Source organism: Salminus brasiliensis, chromosome 7 (genome assembly GCF_030463535.1).
Source record: "Salminus brasiliensis chromosome 7, fSalBra1.hap2, whole genome shotgun sequence".
NCBI classification, from domain to species: Eukaryota; Metazoa; Chordata; class Actinopteri; order Characiformes; family Bryconidae; genus Salminus; species Salminus brasiliensis.
In genome coordinates this window covers 28,795,996-28,819,772 of record NC_132884.1, presented here as the reverse complement: position 1 = coordinate 28,819,772, position 23,777 = coordinate 28,795,996, and the positions used below count along the sequence as shown (strand labels likewise).

At 39.5% G+C, this 23,777-nt stretch overlaps 3 protein-coding genes across 4 annotated transcripts; 1 reads left to right on the top strand and 2 right to left on the bottom strand.

Moving 5' to 3' along the window:
- Nucleotides 1-507: 507 nt before the first annotated feature.
- Nucleotides 508-8,500, top strand: atf1 (activating transcription factor 1). Of its 2 annotated transcripts, none has more exons than XM_072684453.1 (8): nt 508-678; nt 2,343-2,449; nt 3,910-4,029; nt 5,347-5,444; nt 6,038-6,171; nt 6,327-6,503; nt 6,773-6,920; nt 7,058-8,500. In XM_072684453.1, exons 2-8 carry the CDS (start codon nt 2,351-2,353, stop codon nt 7,200-7,202), a joined length of 921 nt encoding a protein of 306 aa, XP_072540554.1. In that variant the 5' UTR covers nt 508-678; nt 2,343-2,350; the 3' UTR covers nt 7,203-8,500. The 2 variants fall into 2 exon arrangements, with proteins under 2 accessions (XP_072540554.1, XP_072540555.1); XM_072684454.1 differs by lacking the exon at nt 508-678 and adding an exon at nt 1,218-2,101.
- A 2,756-nt stretch (nt 8,501-11,256) lies between these two features.
- On the bottom strand, nt 11,257-16,220 carry LOC140560191 (thiol S-methyltransferase TMT1B-like). Its single transcript, XM_072684452.1, has 3 exons — nt 15,596-16,220; nt 13,249-13,334; nt 11,257-11,552 (listed from the first exon to the last, which is right to left on the bottom strand). Exons 1-3 carry the CDS (start codon nt 16,118-16,120, stop codon nt 11,405-11,407), a joined length of 759 nt encoding a protein of 252 aa, XP_072540553.1. The 5' UTR covers nt 16,121-16,220; the 3' UTR covers nt 11,257-11,404.
- A 1,942-nt stretch (nt 16,221-18,162) lies between these two features.
- LOC140560190 (thiol S-methyltransferase TMT1A-like) lies at nt 18,163-22,063 on the bottom strand. Its single transcript, XM_072684451.1, has 3 exons — nt 21,508-22,063; nt 20,192-20,277; nt 18,163-19,318 (listed from the first exon to the last, which is right to left on the bottom strand). The coding sequence occupies exons 1-3, from the start codon at nt 22,000-22,002 to the stop codon at nt 19,171-19,173; spliced, it is 729 nt and encodes a 242-aa protein (XP_072540552.1). The 5' UTR covers nt 22,003-22,063; the 3' UTR covers nt 18,163-19,170.
- Between the last annotated feature and the right edge of the window lie 1,714 nt (nt 22,064-23,777).

The following is a 23,777-nucleotide window of genomic DNA, read 5'->3' as shown; positions in this document are numbered from 1 at the left end:
CCTGTGCAAATGTTTTAAGCGCCTACTCACAAAAAAAAAAATCAAATAAAAATCTCGGCAATAAAAGTGTTTTGGGTGTACAAATCCTGAAACACATTAGAACAGATTCAAGTAAACATAAGACAATTAAAGTAATCATAATTAATTCTTTGTAATAAAGTAGATGTAATGTGAACTAGTTTAAAGAACCAAACTTCCAGGTTTCCCCTGGATGACAGTAATCCACTTTATTGCTGCTTAAGAAGTGCTCTACCAATGACATTATTGTAAAATGCAGAGCACAATTGTGTAGCTCCTAGCACCAAACAGAGAAAGGACTCTCGCCGTCACATTAGTTCATTTTTTGTTGGCCTAAAAAACAACATTGTGCACCGTGACGTAATGTTCAGCCTACATTTATGATTATTAAAACTCATTCATTACTGTAAAGCCCTGTGTCGTGTTAGACCCAGTGTCCAATTGACCAATCAGCAAGCTCTTGCGTTGTGTCGTCATACATCCTTCGAGTGGGAGGTGCGTTCCAGCAGCAAAAAAATAAAAAACAAGCTATCGTTTTTTCAATGGAAACCGCCCTGATTTATTTATACCGTTCACTGGCATTTTAACTGTTAAATTTCAATAACGAGCGTCCACGTTGCATCCGCGGTTGTTTGGAGAACCTGTTAAAGCGGTTTAAAGGTACGTTGTGTCTCCGATTAAGCGCCTGTGTAGCTGCTGTGTGTGTGTGTGTGTGTGTGAGCTGTCGGCCATGGCGCCCGTCCGCTCGGTTATGGTTATGGTCGCCTCGTCGTCGTTGTCGTCGGAGGGGAAGGTGGTTCAATGGCTCCCCGTATCGCTGACGTGTGTTGACGCGGGTACTTGCGTGCCAGTGACTAGCCAGAAACTTTCGTCGAGCGTCGCATAAGTCGCCCGTTGACTTATAAACGCTGTACAGTCTCACAACACAAACTGGAGTTAGGTAGATAGCTAGCGTTAGCGCCCGTAAGCGCCAATAAGCGCCAATGAGCGCCAATCCAGTACTAGTAGCAACCGGGAAGGGCTGCTCATGTCGAGGCTACAGCTTTGCATTGAAGGGAGATCCGCCACAGTATAAGAAGCACACTGTGCTGTCTTTACGAATTCGTAGCTTGTTCGCTAGCTGGTTAGCTATAGCTAACTAGCAGAACAGCCATTTGTTGGTGCTGTAACATTTCTTCTTATGTTATTTCTTATTCTCTGTCTTCTACTAATTACTGATTATGTAAAGCTACTTTGTGACAACAACAGTTGTAAAAAGCTATACACATAAATTTGACTTGACTTAGCTAGCTAGCTAACTAACTGTCACACCTAATTGAAACGGACGCCGCTAGAAAACGTGTTTTAATGATATTTATAATAAAGGTTAAATAGCTTTAAATAGCTTTATTTTAACACCCAACTTTTGACGTTTTTTAGTAAGTGAAGTAAAATGCTAAAATATGAAAATAGCATTCAGTAGTTGTTCAGTGATGAACGTTGGCACTTCTCGTTCTTGCTGTTTGGTGTGGTTTAATGCAACCCAGGTTCTTAGTGCTTGTTATTAGTGAAGTTCTAAGATATTTTAAGAAATAGGAAACAATCCCATAATAAATAATAAATCTATGATGGTGGTTTAGTATGAACTCCGCTTGTCTTGTACACTGGAGGCACTGGAGGCTTTCAAGCGAATAATAACAGCAGGAGAGAGCAGGTCTAAAGCTCTAGAGAGATGGAGCACACCTTTGGGTTCTTCCACAACATTTTTAACTGGACTTTGCAAAGCATTTACAAGTTGCAATCACCAAAAAAGTGCATGCCCCAAATAAAATCCTTGTGTTTATGTTTTGCTAAATTCACTGAAGAATACGGAAACACTGCTTCTAGTTTCTAACTGGAGATATGACTGTAGGTGTTCGGCAGCCCACATTTTATCCCCTCAACAGATTTAGCATCTCCATCAGCACTGACACAGGGTCTGGCTGGTCACTGTGCACTATTGAGATTTAGGAGTGTGTGAGCAATGAGCTCACTGTGTGACTCAGAGTGTGAGTGCAGTCGGCTCTGACACTATGTGAGAGAAGTAGATTCAGCGCCGGAGGGGGTGAGTGGAAATACTGAGTAAAACTATGCTCTCAAGGCAGAATAACTGTGCTACCATCCTACTGTGAATGCACGCACACTGATTGTCCTATGACCGCTGTCTGTTTATTTGCCAGCTGTAGGAGTCCTCTTTCCGAAAATAAAGCTCCCTGCTTTTGTGTGCCTCAACATGAATCTGTAGGCAGTCTTGTAAAGTGTTTGGTGAAACTGCTAATGGACTGTGATTTTGTTTACATTTGCAGTGGTGGCAATGGAGGAGGTTCACCAGAACAGCACTAATGGCACTGAGTCACAAACTGTTACCATTCCTACAACTCTTACAGCTTCTCAGTTATCACAGATAACCCAGGTATTGTCTGTTTGTGTGTGTCTCTGTGTACGTGTGTAAGAAATAGGGTTGTCACTTTTTTTTCCAGCAACAAGAGTGGAATGGAGCCTCTTTAATCAATAAAGTGTTCTCTTCAAGTAATTGAAAATACCTTGTAGTGTCAATTTTAGGGATTGCTGTGTCAGTGTTGCCAACTTAGTAATACCATCGCTAGATATTGTGACTTTTCAGACTACTCTAAACAGTCATTCCCAAAAGGCGAGTAGCGACAAATATACCGACTTTCTGTACAAGCTATTTGTATCATAGCTGCTTTCCATTGAAGAGAATCGCCACAACGGCCCACGAGCGAGAGGCACTGCTTTCTCTCGCAGAATTGCATAAGCTGCACATGTGCAAATAGTGTTGCCAGGGACCAATCACTAATATGTTGTTTGCTTCTCCTTCACGCTCAGTTCATTCTCATTTCTAAACTCTGACATTAAGCTTATTCGTGGCACTTGTGTCTGTTAAATTATTGCATATAGCTTATTAACTTATTTCTCTCATATAGTATTTGCACATAGTTTAACTCCATTTTATGATTTTGTGATTGTCAGTACATTATTCAGAATGTACATTTTGTTGTTCTTTTGAAATGTGCATATTGTCTTTTTTTGTAAATATGCACATAGTTGGTTTGGTTTATTCAGTAAGGAAAGTAGGAGAGAAGCAACAAGATGTAAATATGATGATGATGTCACAAATATGCAAATTAATGCATTATGTCATTTAGTGACTTTTCAAGCATGCAAAAGGTTCGCAGCACTGCTCTGTGTACATGAAATAACTTCTACTTCGTAGCTGATATATGCAGTTGAACTGTTAAAGCATTTGTTTGAATCCACACTCTCCACAGTGTAGCAAGTCGTGTTTTCTGCCTTAAAAAAACTTCTTTCTACCTGTCTCCTTATTTGGCATCTCCTCGTGCTGATTTAAGGTTTCAGTTCAGTGTGGATTCCAGCAAATGAACAGTTGAACTGGATCAGTTTAACCCCATGTACCAGCTAGAGTAGAAATTTTATGTACACAGAGATCCCCAAAATAGCACAAAGAAAACCTCAACCTCAAAGAGTTGCTGCATACACTACTTACGCTATGAGCAAGGATTTAGTAGAAAGAAAACTGAAAATGTATTTTAAATTATTATTATTATTATTATTATTATTATTATGGCCGATAGCCTTTTTGTATGGTTTGTGTGTGTGGAGCATCATTACACTCAATGCAGAAACAATAAAGGTAACATTTCAGGATATGAACAAAAAGCTGTGAAAAGCTAACTACTGAAAATCACTCACTTTAAAATCTTTGTGTATTTGAGGGACTTTCTCCTTTCGATTCTTAATACTTGACATCATTTGTATGTATTGACTTTTGTTTGTATAGCTTGTCTTTGAACAACTCAAAATATCTCCACATACGACTTTTGCACTGCACAGATGTCTATTGGAGGGTCACCAGTCACTGTGGTGCAGCTACCAGGTGGGCAGATTCAAGTACAAGGAGTGATCCAATCTGCCCAGTCATCAGTTATTCAGTCTCCACCAACACAAATACAGGTAATACACAACTGAGAAAGTGTACAGTGTTCTCGTAAATGTAATGTCTAATTTTCTAACATCTTACAAAACCACATTGTGAAGCATTTTAAATAACCACTTTTACTACTGATGCTGTTTACCGCTTTCTTTGGACAGCGAAAGATTGCTATTTGAAGTGCTCATTTAGTAAAAAAATTATTTAAAATGATTTTAAATGGGGGGAAAAAACTAAATGTAAGAAAATGGCCTTGGAACAGCTTAGCATTCAAACTGAAACCACACTGCTTTCAGTATGTGTTAATGGTACATATGAATCATGATTAATCATTCTGGCATTAAAAGTGCATGTTGCTGTGTGAAACTGGAAATCTGCATGGTTCTGTTGCAAATTTCCAGTTGACAGCAATGTGCACTTTTTATTGAGACCATGCATCTAAATATTCAATAACCCTGATGATGTTAAGAAAAGAACTGGAGAAGAGCTATTGCACCTTTAAATGAGAGAAGAGGAGTAATTCTGAAGTGGATTCAATAGAATTGAAAAAATGAAGCAGTTATGTTTTTTTTTTGGGTAATGTGTTTATTGTTAAAGAAAAGCCCTTTCACAATGAAACTAAGACTAACTTGTGTGAGTATGGAGCTGGAAAGGAAAGGTTTATGATTTGCGACCCATTTCTTTTGAGCCTGTGAAAATGGAGGAACTATGTAAAAAACAACAACAACAACAACAAAAAACATAATGTTCCTAAACAGTTAATGCAATATTTTTGTTAAAAACCTTGAATTATAGCTGAAGGTCTATATTTCAGTCAAGTTTTATTAGTTTTCCTTTCAAATCCATTAAGGTAGAGAACAGAGGCCCGACTGAAAGTATATCTTGACCCGAGTTGAGCTACATATTGCGTTAGCAAGAGACCAGACAGATAAAATAGCCCAATATGATGCAATATCAGAATTAACAAATTGGCAGTAAGTGACTAGCACTCCAGTGATCTCTCCTCATTTTCTGTATTATGCTCATATATCCTACATTCTTTTTAAGTTTAGTGTTGTAAGAATTAAGAAAATGCCAGGAGGGTTCAAACCTTGTGCAACCTTATCTACATACTTAGTTTGTGCACATAATAGTTGGGTTTTGGAGTGTGATGTCATCATGTCAGCTTGTGTAATTTCTGTGTTTGAACCATAATGGTGTGCTAGATCTAGTCAGTAATTAAGGTATTTAATGTGGTTAGTCTTGCACTACGTTCTCCACTTTTTACATCTCCACTAATACTTCTCGTTCTGTTGCTTTTTTTTTTTTATTTACATGCATGTGTGCTTTCATCTTTCCAGGGTCATCAGTCTGACAGTGACGATTCTCAGGACTCTACAGACAGTGGATCTTCTAACCAGAAAACAAGGGAGATTCTAGCCCGGCGCCCATCTTACAGGTTTATACACACATCCACACCCTCACCTACACCCTTGTGGCAGGATAATTCAGTACCCAAATGTGATATACGATTAACTTATTGGCAGATATTTATAGACTGTAGGACAACATTGGCCAGCTTGGCGCAATGAAAGACTATCTCGTTTGGTTGCCTTGAGTGGACAATTTTCTCTCTTTACATGTGGTTTATTTGCATTATCTTTCCTACACTTTGCAATAATTGTCTTTCTCTATTTGTGAGTTGTTAAATATGCTAATTGATTCATGTCCAGACATTGTCCATATAACCATTGACCAGTGTGCAGTTAAGACTTGCATTTTCGAAACTGGTCATTTCATTTCACACCCACTAAAACATCTAAACAGCTGTATTCCCAGGAAGTCATGCACAATGCCTCATTGGGTCGTACTGTGTTTGGCCTTTCAGGTTTCCAGAAATAACCTTTTGTCCAAGAATGAGCAAACAGCATTTGTTTTTATTGACCCAAAACATGTTGGAACAAAGCATGTGACTAATTTGGCTCCATCTACTGGACAAAAATGACCAGTCTGCATAAACCTATACCCCCTCTGTTTCTGGTTGTCTTGCAGGAAGATTTTGAATGACCTCTCAGCAGAAGAGATGGTAAACCGTAATGAAGGAGAGGAGGAGACCTCAGCTTCGTCTACTATGACAACAGTGTCACTCCCCACGCCAATCTATCAGACCAGCAGCGGCCAGTACAGTAAGATAGGTTTTAGTTGTATAGTTAGAAAAGTCAACTATATGATATATAATATAGTTGTTAATACATGCATGTCACACTCTGTATTTGTTACTTTTTTAGAAATGTAGATTTATACAAGAGGCTGTAATAAAATGTGTATCTTATTTGTACAGTTGCGATTGCATCGAACGGCTCTCTGCAGTTGGCTGGTGCTGGTGCTGAGGGGGTCCAGGGCCTGCAGACACTTACCATGACCAATTCCAATCCTAGCCAGCCTACTATATTACAGTATGCTCAGACTGCAGACGGACAGCAGATACTACTTCCCAGCAATCAGGTGGTGCTACAAGGTTAGTGTGTACACATTACACGAGCACACACACACATTCTGCTGCCTAGCAACCAGCTGGTGCAAGCTCGGATACACAGTTGTGTTCTCTGATAGCAAATTATCAACAAGCACATAAATCTCTACAGTCAGGTTGGGGTGGTGGTGTTTACCGTACTAAATCAGTTAAACTGAAGTGTTGTTTTGCAGGCGCAGAGATTTAAACAACAATCTGGCAATTCAGAAGATTCTCTCTCTTTCTCTCTCCTGTTTCGTAATGTTGTGGTGTAGGTGCAGGGGGTGAAATGCAGGCCTACCAGATCCGCTCATCATCTTCAGCGCTGCCTCAGACTGTAGTCATGACGTCGCCTGTCATAAGCTCTCAGGGCAAGACAGATGACCCCCAATTAAAGAGGGAGATCCGCCTAGCTAAAAACAGGTGTGTATGTACGAATGTGTGTTGTGTGATGATTGGTGTTTTGATGTGGATAAGTAAGCAGGTTATCTGTCTGTGATATCCAGAATGGAGATCACCAAGTGATTTGTTTATTGACTCTCATCGTTGGATGTGTGCAGGGAGGCAGCTCGTGAGTGCCGCAGGAAGAAGAAGGAGTATGTGAAGTGCTTGGAGAACCGTGTGGCTGTGCTGGAGAATCAAAACAAAACCCTGATTGAGGAGCTCAAAACGTTAAAAGACCTTTACTGCGTCAAAACGGGTTAACAAAGCTGCACTGATACAGTGCTAAGTGGACAGTTCTTGCAGATCTGCCTAATTTCACACAGTTCTGGGGCACAAGGAATATGTCAGTTCCTTGTTTTTATACTAATTTTTAACATGCAGATTAGGAATGGCAGGCCAAAGAGAGAGAACCATGGGCGGACAAAGATGAATGAATTGTGTATTCTTTTCCTTGATATATTTTTAAATAACAAGTAAGATGAGCAGATGTGTATATTTGTGTATGTATCTTGTGTGTATGTAGGCACACCTACACCGGGAATGTTTTTGCTTTACCAGTGAGTGACCCGTTTATTTACCAGGGTTTTTCTGTGTTTCTGTTTTTTCCAGAAGTGCTTGCTAAGGAAAAAAAAAAGGAAAAAAAAAAGAAAAGTAGTGCAGATATAAGCGCCTGCCATTTATACCCTGCCTCTCAGTTGCAGCTGAACTGTTTGAATATTGTGACATGTGATTGTTTGATTTTTTTTTTTGTTTTGTTTTGTTTGTTTTTGTTTTTTGTCTTTTTATTATTTACTTTCCTACCCCCTTTGACCAAATGTTCCAGTATTCCCACGTTTATCATACTGGGTTTTATGGCATGGTTGGGCAACACTGCAAGGAGTCAGAGACCAACAAGCCAAGGCAAAACTAAAACGTGATTTTGGTCATGAACGCAGAAGTGATTTCATAAATCAGTGGCTAATGAGGTTTTTTCACGTTTCTTTTCGAGTCTCACAATCAAGCCTAGGTAGGGACTAGCAGACTTTTAATGAAGAATCATAATGGCTTTAAGGTGCATTATGTATGAATTTAAAAACTTTGCCAGAGAGACTCATAGATGGGTTACAGTGTATTAAAGTTACTTCCATTTGAAGCCGTGGCTTCTTTTAAAAAAAATAAGTTTCAAAAAGAGAAAGTATCGATTCTTATGTCTTTATATTGTTTCCAACATCACAGATGCACTGCCCACATGGTAACGCATAATTTAAGCTGAAGTTAACAGCAGTGATTGACCATGGAATTGAACGACTCACTACTTGTTTACTCTTACAAAGTGCACCTTTTAGAACAGGAGTAAAGCCCAGGGCTGGTTGTTGTGTTTTTCTTTTTGTTTTTTTGTTTTCTTTTTGTTTTCTTGTTTTTTGTTTTGTTTTTTTGGCTAAAGCTGTTACTGGGACAGTTGAATCAGGGAGCACACTTGTACTTAAAATGCAGGTGACACTGTTTATTAAGAAAATGGAAAAATATGAGAAGTCGTTTTTGTTAAGTAAATCTAAATAAATATTTTTTCAGCCTCTGTATATCTTGTGGAGGTTATTTATTTGTTGTTTGTTTATTTTTGGTAGCAAATACAAGCTTTTCACCAAGAAGGGATAACGTAAGCCCAAAGTTCAGAAGGAATGTTCCTTATCTTTTCTATGGTTTGACAGGATTGACTCTGTTTAAAGTTATCTGGCTAAACTGAGGATTCCTGAGGCTGGATTCACAAAAGCTTTCCTAAAACCGTTTGGAATTGAGCCTTTTGCTGCATTTTACAGCTTATCACAAAAGATAAATCTGCGCAGTGGCGCAAAATAGAAAACGTGAAAAATGTGAAAGTCTCCATTTTTTCCGTCTCCCCCCATCTTCCCTAGTGTGCTGATTTGTCTTGTGTGGGGTATTTATATATATAAAAACGAACTAGAAGTGACCGCAGGGAACAGACAACAATAAAAATTCCTTTTGAATCCTTATAATCCCTTTGTCATTCTTCTAAAGGGTTTACCTTCTAATCTTTCAGTCTGAGACAAGTGTGGAGCAATCATGAGGTTTAAAAATGTAAGAATGGATTTTTTAAAGAATATCAGTTATTTTTTTCCTTAAATTTGAGCAAAAATATTTTTTTGTATTGAAGTATGAAGTCATGAAGAAAGCATGTCTAAGACTTTTGTGAAAAGATGCTTTTGTGAATCCTACCTTCATGGACCACACGTGTAAACATTTCCCAAAACCATTACATTCTCCAAAATTCGTTCTACACTGACGAATCTCTATTTGAACTTTGATTTAAAGGTAGTGAAGACTCTACTCTCACAAACACTGATTTCCAATAAACCCATTTTTATCTGTATTGATTCTTTTTGATTTTGAAAAGGGCTGACTGGAGCAAGCACTAGGCTAAAAGCTGGTAAAACTGCAATCTCTTCAGCTAGTTAACCAAACCAAATGGATCAACAGGCCAACAGAACCGCAGTGGAGGACAGCAACACTAGGGGCAGTGGTTAGAGCTCCGGGCTATTGACGACAGGTTGTGGGTTCGATGCCCAGGCTTGGCAAGCTGGCAATGTTGGGCCCTTGAGCAAGGCCCTTCACCCTCTCTACTCCCCAGGCGCTGCAGCAATAGCTGTCCAAAGCAGAAGCTTTGTCCATCACAAATGGTAAATATGGTTGTCTTGTCTTGATATTGATGATAATAATAATAATAATAATAATAATAATAAAAAGGCTTTACAATATGCTAGCCTGTGTTACAACTGTAATCCGTTGTGGTGCCACCAGTAAGTTTATCCACCAAAAATGGAAGAAGTATGTTCCAGCTAAAATCACAGGGTTTTTAATGAGCATGTAAAAACACATCTGTGCATGTTTCATGTCCAACAAAGTCAAATGTTTATTACATATGCATCAGAAATCTATACACTGAAAAGATGCATTCTGTGGCAGCTTTAAATTATTGACTGATTTGCCAAAAATAAAGTTCCCAAAGTGAATAAATAGACCTGAGAGCATATAAATATGTTTAAATGTCTTTCTTTTCTCAACAGAGAATAATGTTTTAACACTTCTGTTTCCAGATCAAGGTGCTGCAGTTGCTCTCTAATGGCTGCATTGGCTAAGAGACAGCTCGATCTCGACAGGGCTTAATACTGTATAAAAGCAGTGTTGTCCTTTTGTTTTTCACCACTAAAGTCCTGATGACGCCTAGATCTAAGGCATCTAAACGAATGACATTTTCAAAAAAAAAAAAACTGACATGCTAAAACTGACAACCTCACTACACCAAACCAGCTTGGCCAAGTGCATGAGACTGGCAGTAACAGGCATCAGTTGGGGTAGCTGGCGTCAGGAAGATTTTCACTGCAGATTATCTTCATGTAACTTAGTGTGAGTGTTGACTTTCTTGTAGAACAAACGTAGCAAAATGTATCATTAGACTAGTAAACAACCCTCAAATCCACAGGATCCTATAACACTGTTTTTGAACATTTGTGAGTTTGGAATATTTTTACACAATTCTTATAGTCCTTAGGCCAGTGAACTGTCAATGAGAGCTATACAAAAAGTTATAAACTGATATAATATTTTTCTATGGGCAGCATCACAGTATCTTGAAAGCTGCTATTAAATGTCCTGGCAGCCATGGTTACACCACTGTGGTAAAACCATCTGGTAGGATCATAAAAAGGTGTACAAAACATTTATACGGATACAATTTACAAACATTTCTTTAGCAGTTTTATGCTTAATTACAGTTGTATACAAAAGTTTGGTAACCCTTTCCAAATCACATATAGTTTTGTTTTTTTGTTTAATTTTTTTTAAATGAAAAGATCAAAGTCTCGTAATCAGTAAGGTCTTAGGTCTTAATTGGTCTGTCTGGACTGGTTAGGAAGATTTGAATTTATTGTGAATTTGAATGATCGATGAATGATGCAATTTCCACTGTCTAAACTATCAAGCAAAGGAGCAACTGTAGATGTTGCGTGTTCACCGCGTTGTGCATATGACAGCTGAGCGAACTCCACACACAAAAGCATGACATTGGGTGGTGCTGAAGAGGCAGTACTTTACAGCCTGTAATCCTCTTCCAATAGTCATGAAAATTACCATAAAGTGTCACAGTGCCACCTGCAGTACTGGAGAGCTTATATGCGACGGCCAAAACAAAACTGCAGCGAGTATGTGGGTGAATTTAATTTCGTGCAACCCTTTAACACTTTGTTTCCGCTGAAAGTATACAGAGGCCTACTAAAAAAGTTCTGACTTAACTTTTGCAGGCAAATAATATTTGTAACAGTTTGAGAAACAGGTTTGTGTTTAATTCCTTCCCCTTCACAAACAAAATATGTAAGTAGGCCAGGTGACCAAACGTTTGCATACAAATAGTCTCTTAGAATCAGCGTGATAAAAATATCTATTAATCCAGTGTTGCACTGGCTTGGACATTACTTCACAGCGTAGCCGGCAATGTGTGGTCTGATAAGGAAGAAAAGTGGGGCCTGGAAATGGCGTAGCTGCAAGTCAGAGAAACCAGCTGCTTCAAAGTGCTTCCATGTAGCACGAGTGGTCTCACATCCATCCCCGAAGTAGTATCTACAACACACAACCAGACTATGCATTACATTTGTACATGCATACCTAAATACAAGTGTATCGCCATGGTTAAATGAAGACAACGATATAATGTACAGACACTGGCTAAGGGTGCGGTTTGTTCACATTGACATGGTATAACTTTCTCACTTGTTAACCAGGGAATAAACTGGGATGGAGGAGGTGGGGAATCAGACTTTTTATGACTTCTTACATTGTAGAAAAAATAGATTGCAATGTATGTATTACTATACTCTGTTCTCAGCACTGATATTATGGATGATACTGGCTACATCATCAAAAGTAATATGCAGAGGTGAGCACATTGACTGCATAACTAATGCAAAATTATATTTTATGCCAAAAACATGACAATAAATTTAAAACAAGTATCAAATCACATTACAGTCTTATGCACATGTTTGTGCACACCTGGCCAAATGACATTTTGTTGTTGATAAGCAATAGTTAAGCAAAAAGCCTCAATAGCTAATCAAACATAAATCAGTATTTCAGCTAATCCTCATGTAGTTATTCTGTCTTTTAGAACATAACAGTTAGAACATCTAACTCATCAGTGTGGGCTTTGTAAAAGTATGGGTAGCTTACAGAATCAGCAGCTAAAAGTCCTTCTGGTCCTATAGCGCGTTTATCTATTTAACGTCTACTCACAATGACGTTTTTCCCCAAAGATTTTGAGGGCCATTCCAAAAACATCAGTTTGTGTCTCTTCGGGTAGTCCATGGCGGATTCTGAGGTTTACTTTCAGGATCCTGTTGTAGAAGCTATGGATGCACCAATCCGATACTAGGATTGGATATCAGTCCCGACACAAACAAAATTAGCAGAACCATGTATCGTATGGTCTGACATTAGCATTAAGGATTTGCTGTTATTTTGTGGAATCCATTCTTCCGTCCACCTGTGCAATATTGCCAGTGCCACTGGTGGCAATACAACTCAAAACATGGCAAAACATGATAATTCCACTTTTGGGTGGCTTGTGAAGTATTTTTATTAAATGCAGATCCTTATTTTCTCCAAACATATCTTTGGTGAATGTGGCCAAATAGTTCTATTTTGACTTCATCAGTCCACACCACCTGTTTCCAAAACGCATGTGGTTTGGGATGATGTTGCAGGTAACACTGCATGAGGATTATGTTTGTCCAAGCAACGCTTTACAGTGGAACAGTGCACCGCCGGGTTACAGGGTTTTTGATTTGCCTCTCTTACCAGCATGTGAGCAGTTCTGGACAAGTTTTATTGAGTTTTCAGTTCTCATCCTCCACAGTTCCCCTGAACTGCCATTTCTTAACAACATTCAGCACTGTAAAAAGCACCAGCTGTATCTTCTTATAGCCTCAACGTGCCATTATTTTTTTTATAAGCTTTAGACAGTTGTAGCCCATGTTTATAGGGCACTGAACAAGATGTGATGATTGGGAGAATGTATAAAGCTTACCAATTTCATACAACTAATTGCAGTTGGTGACATACCTCGGGTCTAATTTGCTAAACAACATCTGAGCTTCTGATGAAAATCTGCAGATCTGAGGTTTTATGTTAAATCAGTTACAGAGGCTGCGTTTACTATTTCTTGATTTAAAAAAAAAAGAGTATCATTTGGCCAAAGGGTCCAAAGCTTTGACTGTATGTGTTGTGTTGTGAAGTTCTGCATGTGAGGGTTCAGTACATGAAAGGCTGGAAAACATGCTGAAAGAAGTATATCCAGGTCGAGGGGTCCGCTTCCACATGCTCCATGAAGAACAACGCTCCACCCTGAAAAACAAAACAATAAAGTTACTGTGCTCTGTGTGTGTTTATTAGCCTAGTGTATGTATGTAATATGTGGAACATATGTTTGGAGAGGAATACTGTACACACCTGAAAACAGAATCTGCAGAATTGTCAGATTGAGTCAGTTGGCCCACATTGTAATATATAATGTTTAAATCTGAATGATATGAATTGTCTTTTGACAGCTGCCTTCAAGTAAACAATCAATATCTCCAGTTTTTCAACAGTATTAAGTGAGTTAGAGGATGGGACACGTCAATACATTGACTGACTTCAACCCCACCAATATGACAGACAGCATGCTATCCTGAAACTGTTTCTATGCCCGCTTTACACTTTAAGTGACGAAATTGGTCCCATTCATCAACCCACCTGTTGGGAGAGCCAATACATGTTCTACCAGCTCACAAGGTGAGGCCCCCCAAAGAAGGTCAATATTAGCAAAGCGGCAGGACCAGATGGAGATGCCCAGTCGGGTACCGAAAGCATGTGTCAACCATCTTACAGAGGCGTGTTCAACCTCTCATTACGGCAAGCTGCTGTTCCGACATGTCTTAAATCCCAGTGCCTAAGACTTCAGCTGCAAAGGTACTTGCATGACAATTGTACAGTGCCTCTATTACAACAGTCATGAAATGCTTTGAGAAGCTTATGCTTTCATACATCAGAACCATCATCCCACCTAATCTGGATAAGCACCAGTTTGCCTACCGGTTAAATCGCTCCATAGAGCATGGCATAGCAGCACTCTACACTGCTCTGACACACTCTGAAAAAAACAGACAGACAGTAATGTGAGAAGGTTATTCGTGGACTTCAGCTCTGCATTTGACACAACCCCCCCCCCCCCACAACAAACTGCTAAAAAAACGGAAGTACCTTTGGTCCTCATGGGTGGCGCACAGCAGGTCAGAATGGGAAAAACAGGGCTGTGTGCTGAGCCCTATGCTTTCCACACTCTTCACACATGACTGCACCCCCCTTTCACACCTCCAACTCCATAATTAAATTCGCTGACGATACCACAATAGTTGGGCTGATTTCAGACAATGAGATGGCCTTCAGGCTTGAAGTTGAACATTTGTAGTGGAGTGTTGTATTGACAACCTGGTCAACATCTCAAAGACAAAGATGATTTCCACTGACTTCAGAACAAAGGAAACGGACCACCCTCCACATACATGAAGACACAATAAAAAACCAAGTCCCTTGGATGTGGGTTAAAACATGCACCTGGTCAAAAAAAGGGAAAGCTCAAGCTCCAAGAAGCAACATTTGATAAACATTTTCAGGAGCACAATCAAAAGCATCCTAACCAACTGCAGAAATGTGTGGTATGCCTGCTGCTGGGGCACAGAGGGCAGTACAGACAATTGATTGAAGGCTTCCAAATTTGGACACCATTTATACTAGCTGACCGAGGAAAAAGACTTGCAGCATCATCACCAAACACCCTGATCGCTCAATTTCAAGGACTGAAATACACAATATGGTCAAAAGTATTGGAACACCAACACATTATACCTACAGGAGCTTTATGACATCCCTTTCTAAAACCAAAGGCATTCATTAAGACTGCCCCCTTTTTTATTAATGTTTGTTAAGGCAGACTGCATGGTTACATGCATGGTTTTATACACCTGTGGTGTGTCCCAATACATTTGTCCATATAGTGTATATCACTGCTGTATCTCCTTTTTTTTAACCCTGTTGCATGCTCTGTACACTGTGTTAATTATTCTTGATGAACTGACCAATAGAAATGCTCTAAATTACTTGGAATAAACTCATAAACACACATTAACTTTTATTCAAAGTTAAAACCATTTTGCCTTCTTTTGGAGATGATTTATTTTTCCAAAATCCTTTTGATTTTATTAGACAGCAAAGATAAGTGCATACATGCTCACATCCACCTTCACCCTTAGACTATTACCACTGATATCACTTAAAAATTCAAGAATTGATAAGATGGGCAAACTGTGGAGATGCACACAGTCAGCAACAACACTCCCAAAGGCTGTGCATTTAAAGGACTGGTTGATTGGTGTTAACGGGCCTAAAACATGCCAAGAAAACATGCCCCCACCCCTTCATTACACCACCTCCACCAGCCCGAATGGCTTCACAAGGCAATGAAGGTTTATGAATTCATGCTGTTGGTGCCAAATTGTGACTAACATCTATGTCACACCAGGCTACAAAACCACATACCAGCTGTGAGAAGTCAACAGTCTGCTTACCGGTCTTAGGACTCTTTTGGCCTCCTGGATAACCTTGGGGGTGTTTTTAACCGAGCACAGGACCAGTGTACACACCACCACGTCCACAGAGTTGTCCTCCACGACCCTCAGGTCCTCTCCGGGCGCCACCACGAAGTTCTCGTACACCAGGTGGTCGTTCTTGTCCATGTTCTTTTGGAGGTAATTCTTGAAGTGAGGGTTGGGGTCGGTGCAGGTGACCCTGCAGCCGTTCGGGTAGTGCTGAAAGTTGGCACCGCTGCCACAGCCCACCTCCAGCAGGCGCAGCGGCCCACTGCGCGGGGAGAAGCGCGGCAGCTCGCGGAACAGCTCGCGCTTCTTCTCGTTCATCTTGCTGTTGTATGAGAAGCTAATGTTGTACACCAGAGTGGGGAAAACGCGTTTGTATAAGTGGTTTAAGCCCACCAGCTCCGCAACGTGCAGCGGCAGGGTGAGGATTTTCAGCACTAAAGTGCAGACATGCATTAAAATCGACATCTTGGTCACCGAACAGGAGATGCACACCATACATCCACCTTGCTAGTATCATAAACAAATAACGGTCCAGTTATAGGTGAAACGGGACGAGCGTGAGGAGGCCACCAATCAGCACTCTGGCACTGCAAAATAAACTCCGTAAATGACCCGCCCACTGTGCTGATTGGCCCACTGTGCTTATCTCGCTCTCAAAGCCCTATTGGACATCGCAAACATTGCCTTCCTCCAGTGCGCATTTTTCTACTGCTAAAGTTAATTCTGCACAAATCAAATATGTCAGCAGATGCCGCTCCCGCAAGTATTCGGGCTTTCAGGCTAGTGGTCGGTAGAATCACCTTTTGCAGCAGTAAGAGCTTTGTGTCTGTTGGAGTCTCTTAGATAGCGCTGAATCGACATTGCGCTGTTGTCTGTGATGATTTTAATCCATTGGCCATGGCAGATCTACTCCAGGTTGTTCAGGCTGGTTGGATGACTGCATTTTTTTCAATATAGCGCCACAAATAACTGGACACTACGATATGGATATCCACGTGTTCACACTTGCTTGTGGCCGTTTTGAAAGCTGTGTGATAGAGGAGTCTCGAAAATTGACAAGTAGGTGTCTATTGACTGATGTTTTACGAACTATACTTAATATGACTTGTATCTTGGATGTGGGAAACAATTAAGAGATAATTAATCAAAAGACATTAGAGACACAGCACAGCTGCTACTGTATGAGTACTGTACGAGTCATATACAACTGAGTGCTACACCAGTGTATTACACCACGGGTATTCCTGGATTTGATTTAACATCATAGATATTGGATCAATATTGTTCATATAAAAGCGATGTGCAAATTGTTGTATAACCTACAATCATGTATGTTTAAAATTGTTGGTATGTTTAAAATTTTCATTTAATATTCAGAATTCCAGATTTTGACCCATTCGTCCTGACAGATTTATTTGGATGGATGACTGTACTTTTCAAATACTACCACAGATTCTCAATTGGATTGAGTTTGGGCTTTGCTACTGGCATTGTAGAACTTTAACACTTCAACTTCACAACTTCACAATTCACAGTCTGACCACTGATACTCCAACTGAAGCCAACTGTGTCCTTGTGGGGGAGATATTCAGGGCTGGTCTTTTAAATACGCAATAACAAACTCATTCAGGGGCATTGAATGCTTTTGCAAAACATTTTATACAGTACTTATATATTGCTTATATGCAGCATTTATTTATTGAATTCTGGCTAATCCATTACTGTAGGGGAAACAATTGTTGTGTAAAAAAAAAGTGGAAGGTGAAGTGTTTCTTGAATGTATGATTGTGCTTCTCCAATGATTTTACCAGCTAAACTTGTTTCAGTGGCTTGCCAACCACTTTGTTGCTGACTCATGATTGCTCATCTAGAAATTTAACCATTCATCTTTTTTAATGAGGTAATTAAAAAAGATTCGGATTTGATCCAGCAATTAGTACTGAAGCATTTCACTGGAAAAAAAAGTCAAAAAAATGCTGTGGTATTTGGTATGTAGAGCCCTTTCACTGGAGCACTAATACATTATGGCTATTATAGCTATTTGGCTGTAGTGTGGCAATGTGGCAATAGTGATCAATAATGATCCATGTTCCTCACTCCACGCTGTTTGTGGATTTTTGAGCCAACACATGAATCTAAACTTATTCCTTAATTAAAAAAAGCTATTTTCTGTAATTCTATGCAATTGATCAGTAAATGCAGAAACCGTATTGGTTCTCAATATTGCACATGAAATAATGCTAATAATTAAGGTTCCGCTTCCATAGAAGTGGCATGTCTGTAAGATTTAGCCATTTGAGTGTCCTTTAAACCCACCATTTAATTACTCATATAAAAAACAATTAGTCGGTACATCAGACTTTTCAGACCACTGTAATGTATCTTAATAAATGGGTTAGGGTTAGCATGTGTGAATTCTTATGATATATAACATGTACCTTATTTGTTTGGAAGTTTTGGGTTTCTTTTTTTTCATTCTGACCTTTTCACAACAGTTCATCCCCATTCACACAGCACAAAACACACAGTACCAGACACAGAGGACATGTGTTTATTGGAATCAAATCCTCAGTGTTTCCATAGTATTTTTTACAATAAAAGCCAGACTAAAAAGACTGTATTGATACTTTGAACCATCTAGTATTCTAGTGTAAGTGGGCTTTTAAAACCTTTGAGCCCTTTACTTGTAAGGCCATTATTGGTGTGCTTTCAATCTCTGCTCTTGCCACATAATATTAGTACCCTATTGTGTTTTATTGTATTTTTGTCTAGAATTTTGTAAAATCCCTTCTCTTGCTGAAAAAATACAGGTGCACAACCTTATCACTTCTGTCAGTTTTATTACCCTTAGTAAGTATAAGTATATGTGCATTTTATTTTTCACAATTTAAATGTATTGCTTTATTACTACATAGAGTGTTTTACTGTGCTAGCTGATTGTTACTAACTTATTTCATGTTTATAATTTATTATGCTGATTGGCAAAGTTGCTTTTGGATTTTTTTTTATCTAAAGGGTAACCTTGTAAAATAAATGTTTTGTAAATCTTTGTAAACGGTTTAAAACAGTTTACATGTTGACTGCATGGCCTCCTGCCACTCCTGAAAAGTGCTGTGAGATCTCTAGTGAACATCTGTAAAGTTAACACAGCACTACACAAAGCAAACAGTCTTCTGTTAATAAGGCTTGTGTACACTGCTTTGCAGCATATGATAGGCTCACATTGAGCCTCTTAGACAGTAGACGGGAGTGTGGTGCTTTCATTATTGCTTAAACACAGAGGTCTCTTCCGAGATAACGTGGTGGTAAACTTTTGAGCAATACAAAAGAATCGAATGCATAAAGGTCCCTAAGGGAATTACTTTTACACAAATCTCATGAAAAAATATACATCACGTGTATTTACATGTTGGCCTCACATATCTTGTCAAATGACAAAAAAAATCTGGGAAGTGTATTTGTGGTTTAACTGTCTTACAGGAACAAATATCCATATAAAAAAATAGGAATCCAATGTGTCGAAGGTCTGACATCAAGGTCTGGAATTATTTCACAGCAAAGCCAACGATGTGCGGTCTGACGAGGGCAGAAATCGGTGCTTGGAAGTGGCGAAGCTGCAAGTCGGAGAAACCAGCTGCCTCCAAGTGCTTCCATGTAGCACGCGTAGGATCACAACCGTCCAAAAAATAGTACCTGCAACACACAACCAGACCATGCATCACATCCAAAAACAACTGGGCTGGTGTACTTTTTTCTGCACAGAGATATAACAGATCTAGTCAGGGTTAACCTGGGATTTAAAAAAAGTCTCAGTTCTTTTAAGGCTTCTAACAATTTAGGATCAATATAGTGAAACTGATTATTATTAAACCCCTTTAAGGATTCCAATAACGTGTGGAATATTTTGATTTGTGCGTGATAAGGCATGGGTCACCAATCTTATCCACAGAGCGCCTGTATAGCAGCATTTTTATACCAATTAAGCATCAATAAATTATATTTTATAATTATATCATATGTAAATTATATAATTATAATTTACATAAAGAGATGAGGAGAAGCTACCGTATCTTTTGACTTTGTCAAAAATCAAACTGAATTTTGATCACAATAAAATTAATAACAGTCCCGCTGTTTCTCAATCGGACACTTTTTCTGTTCATCAGTATGTACTGCCACACAGCTCTGTCATCTGCACTGCCACTTTAAACTCTATACTGTAATGATACCCCAGGATGCCTTACATCACTACATTATATTAATGTAGTTACTGTTACTGCACTGTTACATTACACATAATTCATTCTGTATATTACATTATATTAATGTAATTATTACTGCACTACAATCACTTTTACACTTTTACGCTTTTATGCCTCTATCATGCTGCTCTCTTGTTTGATTTTGCTGCTGTAAAAACTGACTTTCCCTGTGGGATAAATAAAGTGATCTATCTATCTATCTATCTATCTCTATCTATTAAACCCCCAAAATTGTATATAACTGTATAGGTTACTGTGTGTACTGTGGCACTCTGTTGTGTGTGTGTGCGAGATTGTTCAGTACATGAAAGGCTGAAAAACATGCTGAAGGAAGTATATCCAGGTCGAGGGGTCCGCTTCCACATGCTCCAGGAAGAAGAACGCTCCACCCTGTGAAGAAAACAGTAAAGTTACAGTGCTCTGGGTTGTACTTATGCTCTTAGTGTAATATGGGAAACATACTGTGAGGAATACTGTGAGGAATACTGTGAAATGGATTACAGAGAGCTGTCCATGTACAATGACCAATAAGCTGCCACACTCTCATAGCTTCTCTCAGCTTCAACCTGGGCTGGGTTTATCAACACCTAGTTGAGCTCAGCACGGTGAGGAGATGTACAAATCACAGTGTTAGTGCTTAGAATTAGCTAGCATTTTTAGAAAACCATATTTCAGTCATACTGGTAAACAAATGAACATAATCTGACTAATGCTGCTACTTGTGGTTCTGGAATCTGGTAGGATTATCTGTGAGCAAAAAACTACACTGATCCGAACTCTAAAAAGCGGAATCTGGATTTATGCCAGACACTAAATTCACATTAACCTTCACTGAATGAGTTGGTACTAATAATATATAAAAGGGTAGAGAAACAGTCCAAAACAAACCAACTGTCAGAACTTCCGTAATTCTGTCAGAAACCAGTTTTAATGTATTTCTATTAGGATCACACCTGCATTCATTTTGATCACAGCATTTGTCTGGCTTCTTTTAGAAAATGCCATATACACCATTTAGGGTTATCTTTGTTAAGTATAGCATGTTGTATTGAATTAAACTGACTGAATTAACTTTAAAGATCATTTTAAAAATAATTTTAAAAATCTCTGGCTCTGCACCCAGGGGCTTTTACTTTGAAGAACATTACTTCCACACAGACAGGGGCCTCGGTTCAGCAATCTGCAGGAGGGTGCGTCTCGTTGTGCTCCTGCAATGGCAGGAGGTGGGGACGGGGGAGTGAAGAAACAGCACCTTTCTCTCCTTCAACATTCATGGCTGAAGAGGCGGCTTGTGTGTGTGTGTGCCCCTATGCACCAGTGTGCGTGTGTGTGATTTAACGGCAACGAATGAGTTAAATGCGCAGACTAAATTCCGCTGTGCTGCTAGTCAGTGGCTATAACACATGATGTTTATTTGATCGTGATTTACATACGTCGCCTAAATGTACAGTCACACATTACGCTGCTTTAGTCTAGATGAATGTTATGTTGTCTTAGTTTCATATTAAAACGCCTGCGTGCATGTGAATAAGCCTAAATTCAAAAACAATCGTAAACCTAAATAGCAAGTTCTTATGTAGCCAGTTTGAGACGGTTACCAGTTGACAACAGTCTGCTTACCGGTCTTAGGACTCTTTTGGCCTCCTGGATAACCTTGGGGGTGTTTTTAACCGAGCACAGGACCAGTGTACACACCACCACGTCCACAGAGTTGTCCTCCACGACCCTCAGGTCCTCTCCGGGCGCCACCACGAAGTTCTCGTACACCAGGTGGTCGTTCGTGTCCATGCTCTTCTGCAGATAACTCTTGAAGTGAGGGTTGGGGTCGGTGCAGGTGACCCTGCAGCCGTTCGGGTAGTGCTGAAAGTTGGCACCGCTGCCACAGCCCACCTCCAGCAGGCGCAGCGGCCCCCCACGCGGGGAGAAGCGCGGCAGCTCGCGGAACAGCTCGCGCTTCTTCTCGTTCATCTTGCTGTTGTATGAGAAGCTAAATCTGTACATTAGGGCTGGAAACACGCGTTTGTAAAATCGCCCGAGGCCCAGCAGATCCGCCACCAGCAGAGGCAGGGTGAGGATTTTCACCACTAAAGTGCAGACATGCATTAAAATCGACATCTTGGCCACTAAAGCAAACTCCACACACCCACCTTGCTCACACTGATGGACACGCAGAGGTTCAGTTTGGGGTGTAGGAAGAGGAGGAGCGCGTGAGGCGGCCACAAGTGACCTGCCCACTGTGCGGGCTGACCTGTAGTTTATGCACTTTTACGTTTTAATCTTACAGTTTATTATCCAGGCACTTGGGCGTTTGGGAAACGTTTATGAAAACTAACCTCCTTAAAGTGGTAAAGAGGCGAATGGGAGGAAGTTACACACGTAATCATATTAACACCACCCTTAACGGCATAACGGCTCATATTCTTTCACTGGAAAAAGAAAGCAGATTTCTTTCTTTATATATTTCTTTAGACATCACCTTGTATATCTTTATACAACAGGATTAATCTAAACTTTATTCATTTGCCACCAGGATCACGTGACACTTGGCTTTTCCACTTGGCTCCTTTATTGACGAAACCTCGTTGCCCTCGATATGACCTCCAGTAAAATTTGAATACGGATCATATTACTTTAAGAGCTTATACTTAAATACAGTGCTGAAGTAAGATCATTTTAATATTCATAACATTTGTAACATGGCTAGTGTTACACATAGCGACACAGTTAATGCTGGTAAACTGACACGATAGTGTTGCACTAGCTCTGCTTACAAGATGTAGATGAGCAATCTGTGCTTATCCAGTATTACCAAAGGGGGAATGTGAGAGTACTGATGGATGCTGTTAACTGTTTACTGAACCTCCATTGTATAATATGTAATATTTTAGCCTTTTTACTATAAGCTAACCAGGTCACTCAGAAGTCAACAATAATCAATGCTGAAGCTGAGCAGATCTCAGTCTCCGCTTTATTGATTCTTTACATACACTCATCATTTACATCAGTGTCACAGCAATACAGTTTTCAATGTTTTACTGATACTGTTTTTGTGTACAACATACATCTTAAATAGAAAAAAAATTGGTTGATTAATTCAGTGGAGCAGAAAATGACTAAATGTTTTTTTAACTTGTCAATGCCAAGAACTTCCTGTTAGCAATCATGGCTGATTACAGCTGGCAGTTTCTCCATGCCCACATAAAAGGGTTTGTTTGACAGCACTCGTCGGATTGACCAATACACAGTGTACAAAGGGAAAGTCCAAAGAGCATTTTGTAGATCTGAGGAGGATGAACATAGTCATGTGCCATTTCCACACAACTGAAAATTTCAAAATTATGGTTCAAACTATTACGCAAGTATAAATGTGCAGGTTATTGAGATGTTGCTTTCAGAAAAGCCTCTCAAACCTTTTTAACTTGTACACCAACGCTGCAACTGGAAGCATGTTTATTATATATTATATTTGAGATAGAATTTCAGTGTTTGTCTACCTGAATGCAAAATGTCCATATTGTTGTGACCTCAAGTACCAATCAATATGAGTCACATAGCAAATTAAAAGGCAATGTAATGACATGCTTAGCTAGCAAGAAACAAAAACAAACAAACAAACAAACAAACAAAACAGCAAGTAAGATCTATAGTAGAGCACGTAATTAGGAAAATATGTGCATATAGTATGATATTGCAGTAATACTACGGAAATACAGTATATTAAGACGTTCTGGACATTTTGCATTTTTTTGTGTTGTACTGCTGTGAATCAGGAGTGAGAGGAGAAGACACAGGTGATGATTATGGAAAGGGGCAGATTCAGGCACATGCTGTTTAGATATCTGCTGATGCAGAGGAAAGAAAATACTCATACCCAATGACAGTGACGTGCT

Coding starts and splice junctions, on each gene's coding strand:
- atf1 (XM_072684453.1), top strand. CDS start 2,351: ATGGAGGAGGTTCACCAGAACAGCACTAATGGCACTGAGTCACAAACT. Junction 6,172..6,326: donor GACCAGCAGCGGCCAGTACA/GTAAGATAGGTT, acceptor TTATTTGTACAG/TTGCGATTGCATCGAACGGC. Junction 6,504..6,772: donor CAATCAGGTGGTGCTACAAG/GTTAGTGTGTAC, acceptor GTTGTGGTGTAG/GTGCAGGGGGTGAAATGCAG.
- LOC140560191 (XM_072684452.1), bottom strand. CDS start 16,120: ATGGTGTGCATCTCCTGTTCGGTGACCAAGATGTCGATTTTAATGCAT. Junction 13,335..15,595: donor CCAAAAGAGTCCTAAGACCG/GTAAGCAGACTG, acceptor TTTGTTTTTCAG/GGTGGAGCGTTGTTCTTCAT. Junction 11,553..13,248: donor CATGTTTTCCAGCCTTTCAT/GTACTGAACCCT, acceptor TGTGTGTTGTAG/ATACTACTTCGGGGATGGAT.
- LOC140560190 (XM_072684451.1), bottom strand. CDS start 22,002: ATGTCGATTTTAATGCATGTCTGCACTTTAGTGGTGAAAATCCTCACC. Junction 20,278..21,507: donor CCAAAAGAGTCCTAAGACCG/GTAAGCAGACTG, acceptor TTTTCTTCACAG/GGTGGAGCGTTCTTCTTCCT. Junction 19,319..20,191: donor CATGTTTTTCAGCCTTTCAT/GTACTGAACAAT, acceptor TGTGTGTTGCAG/GTACTATTTTTTGGACGGTT.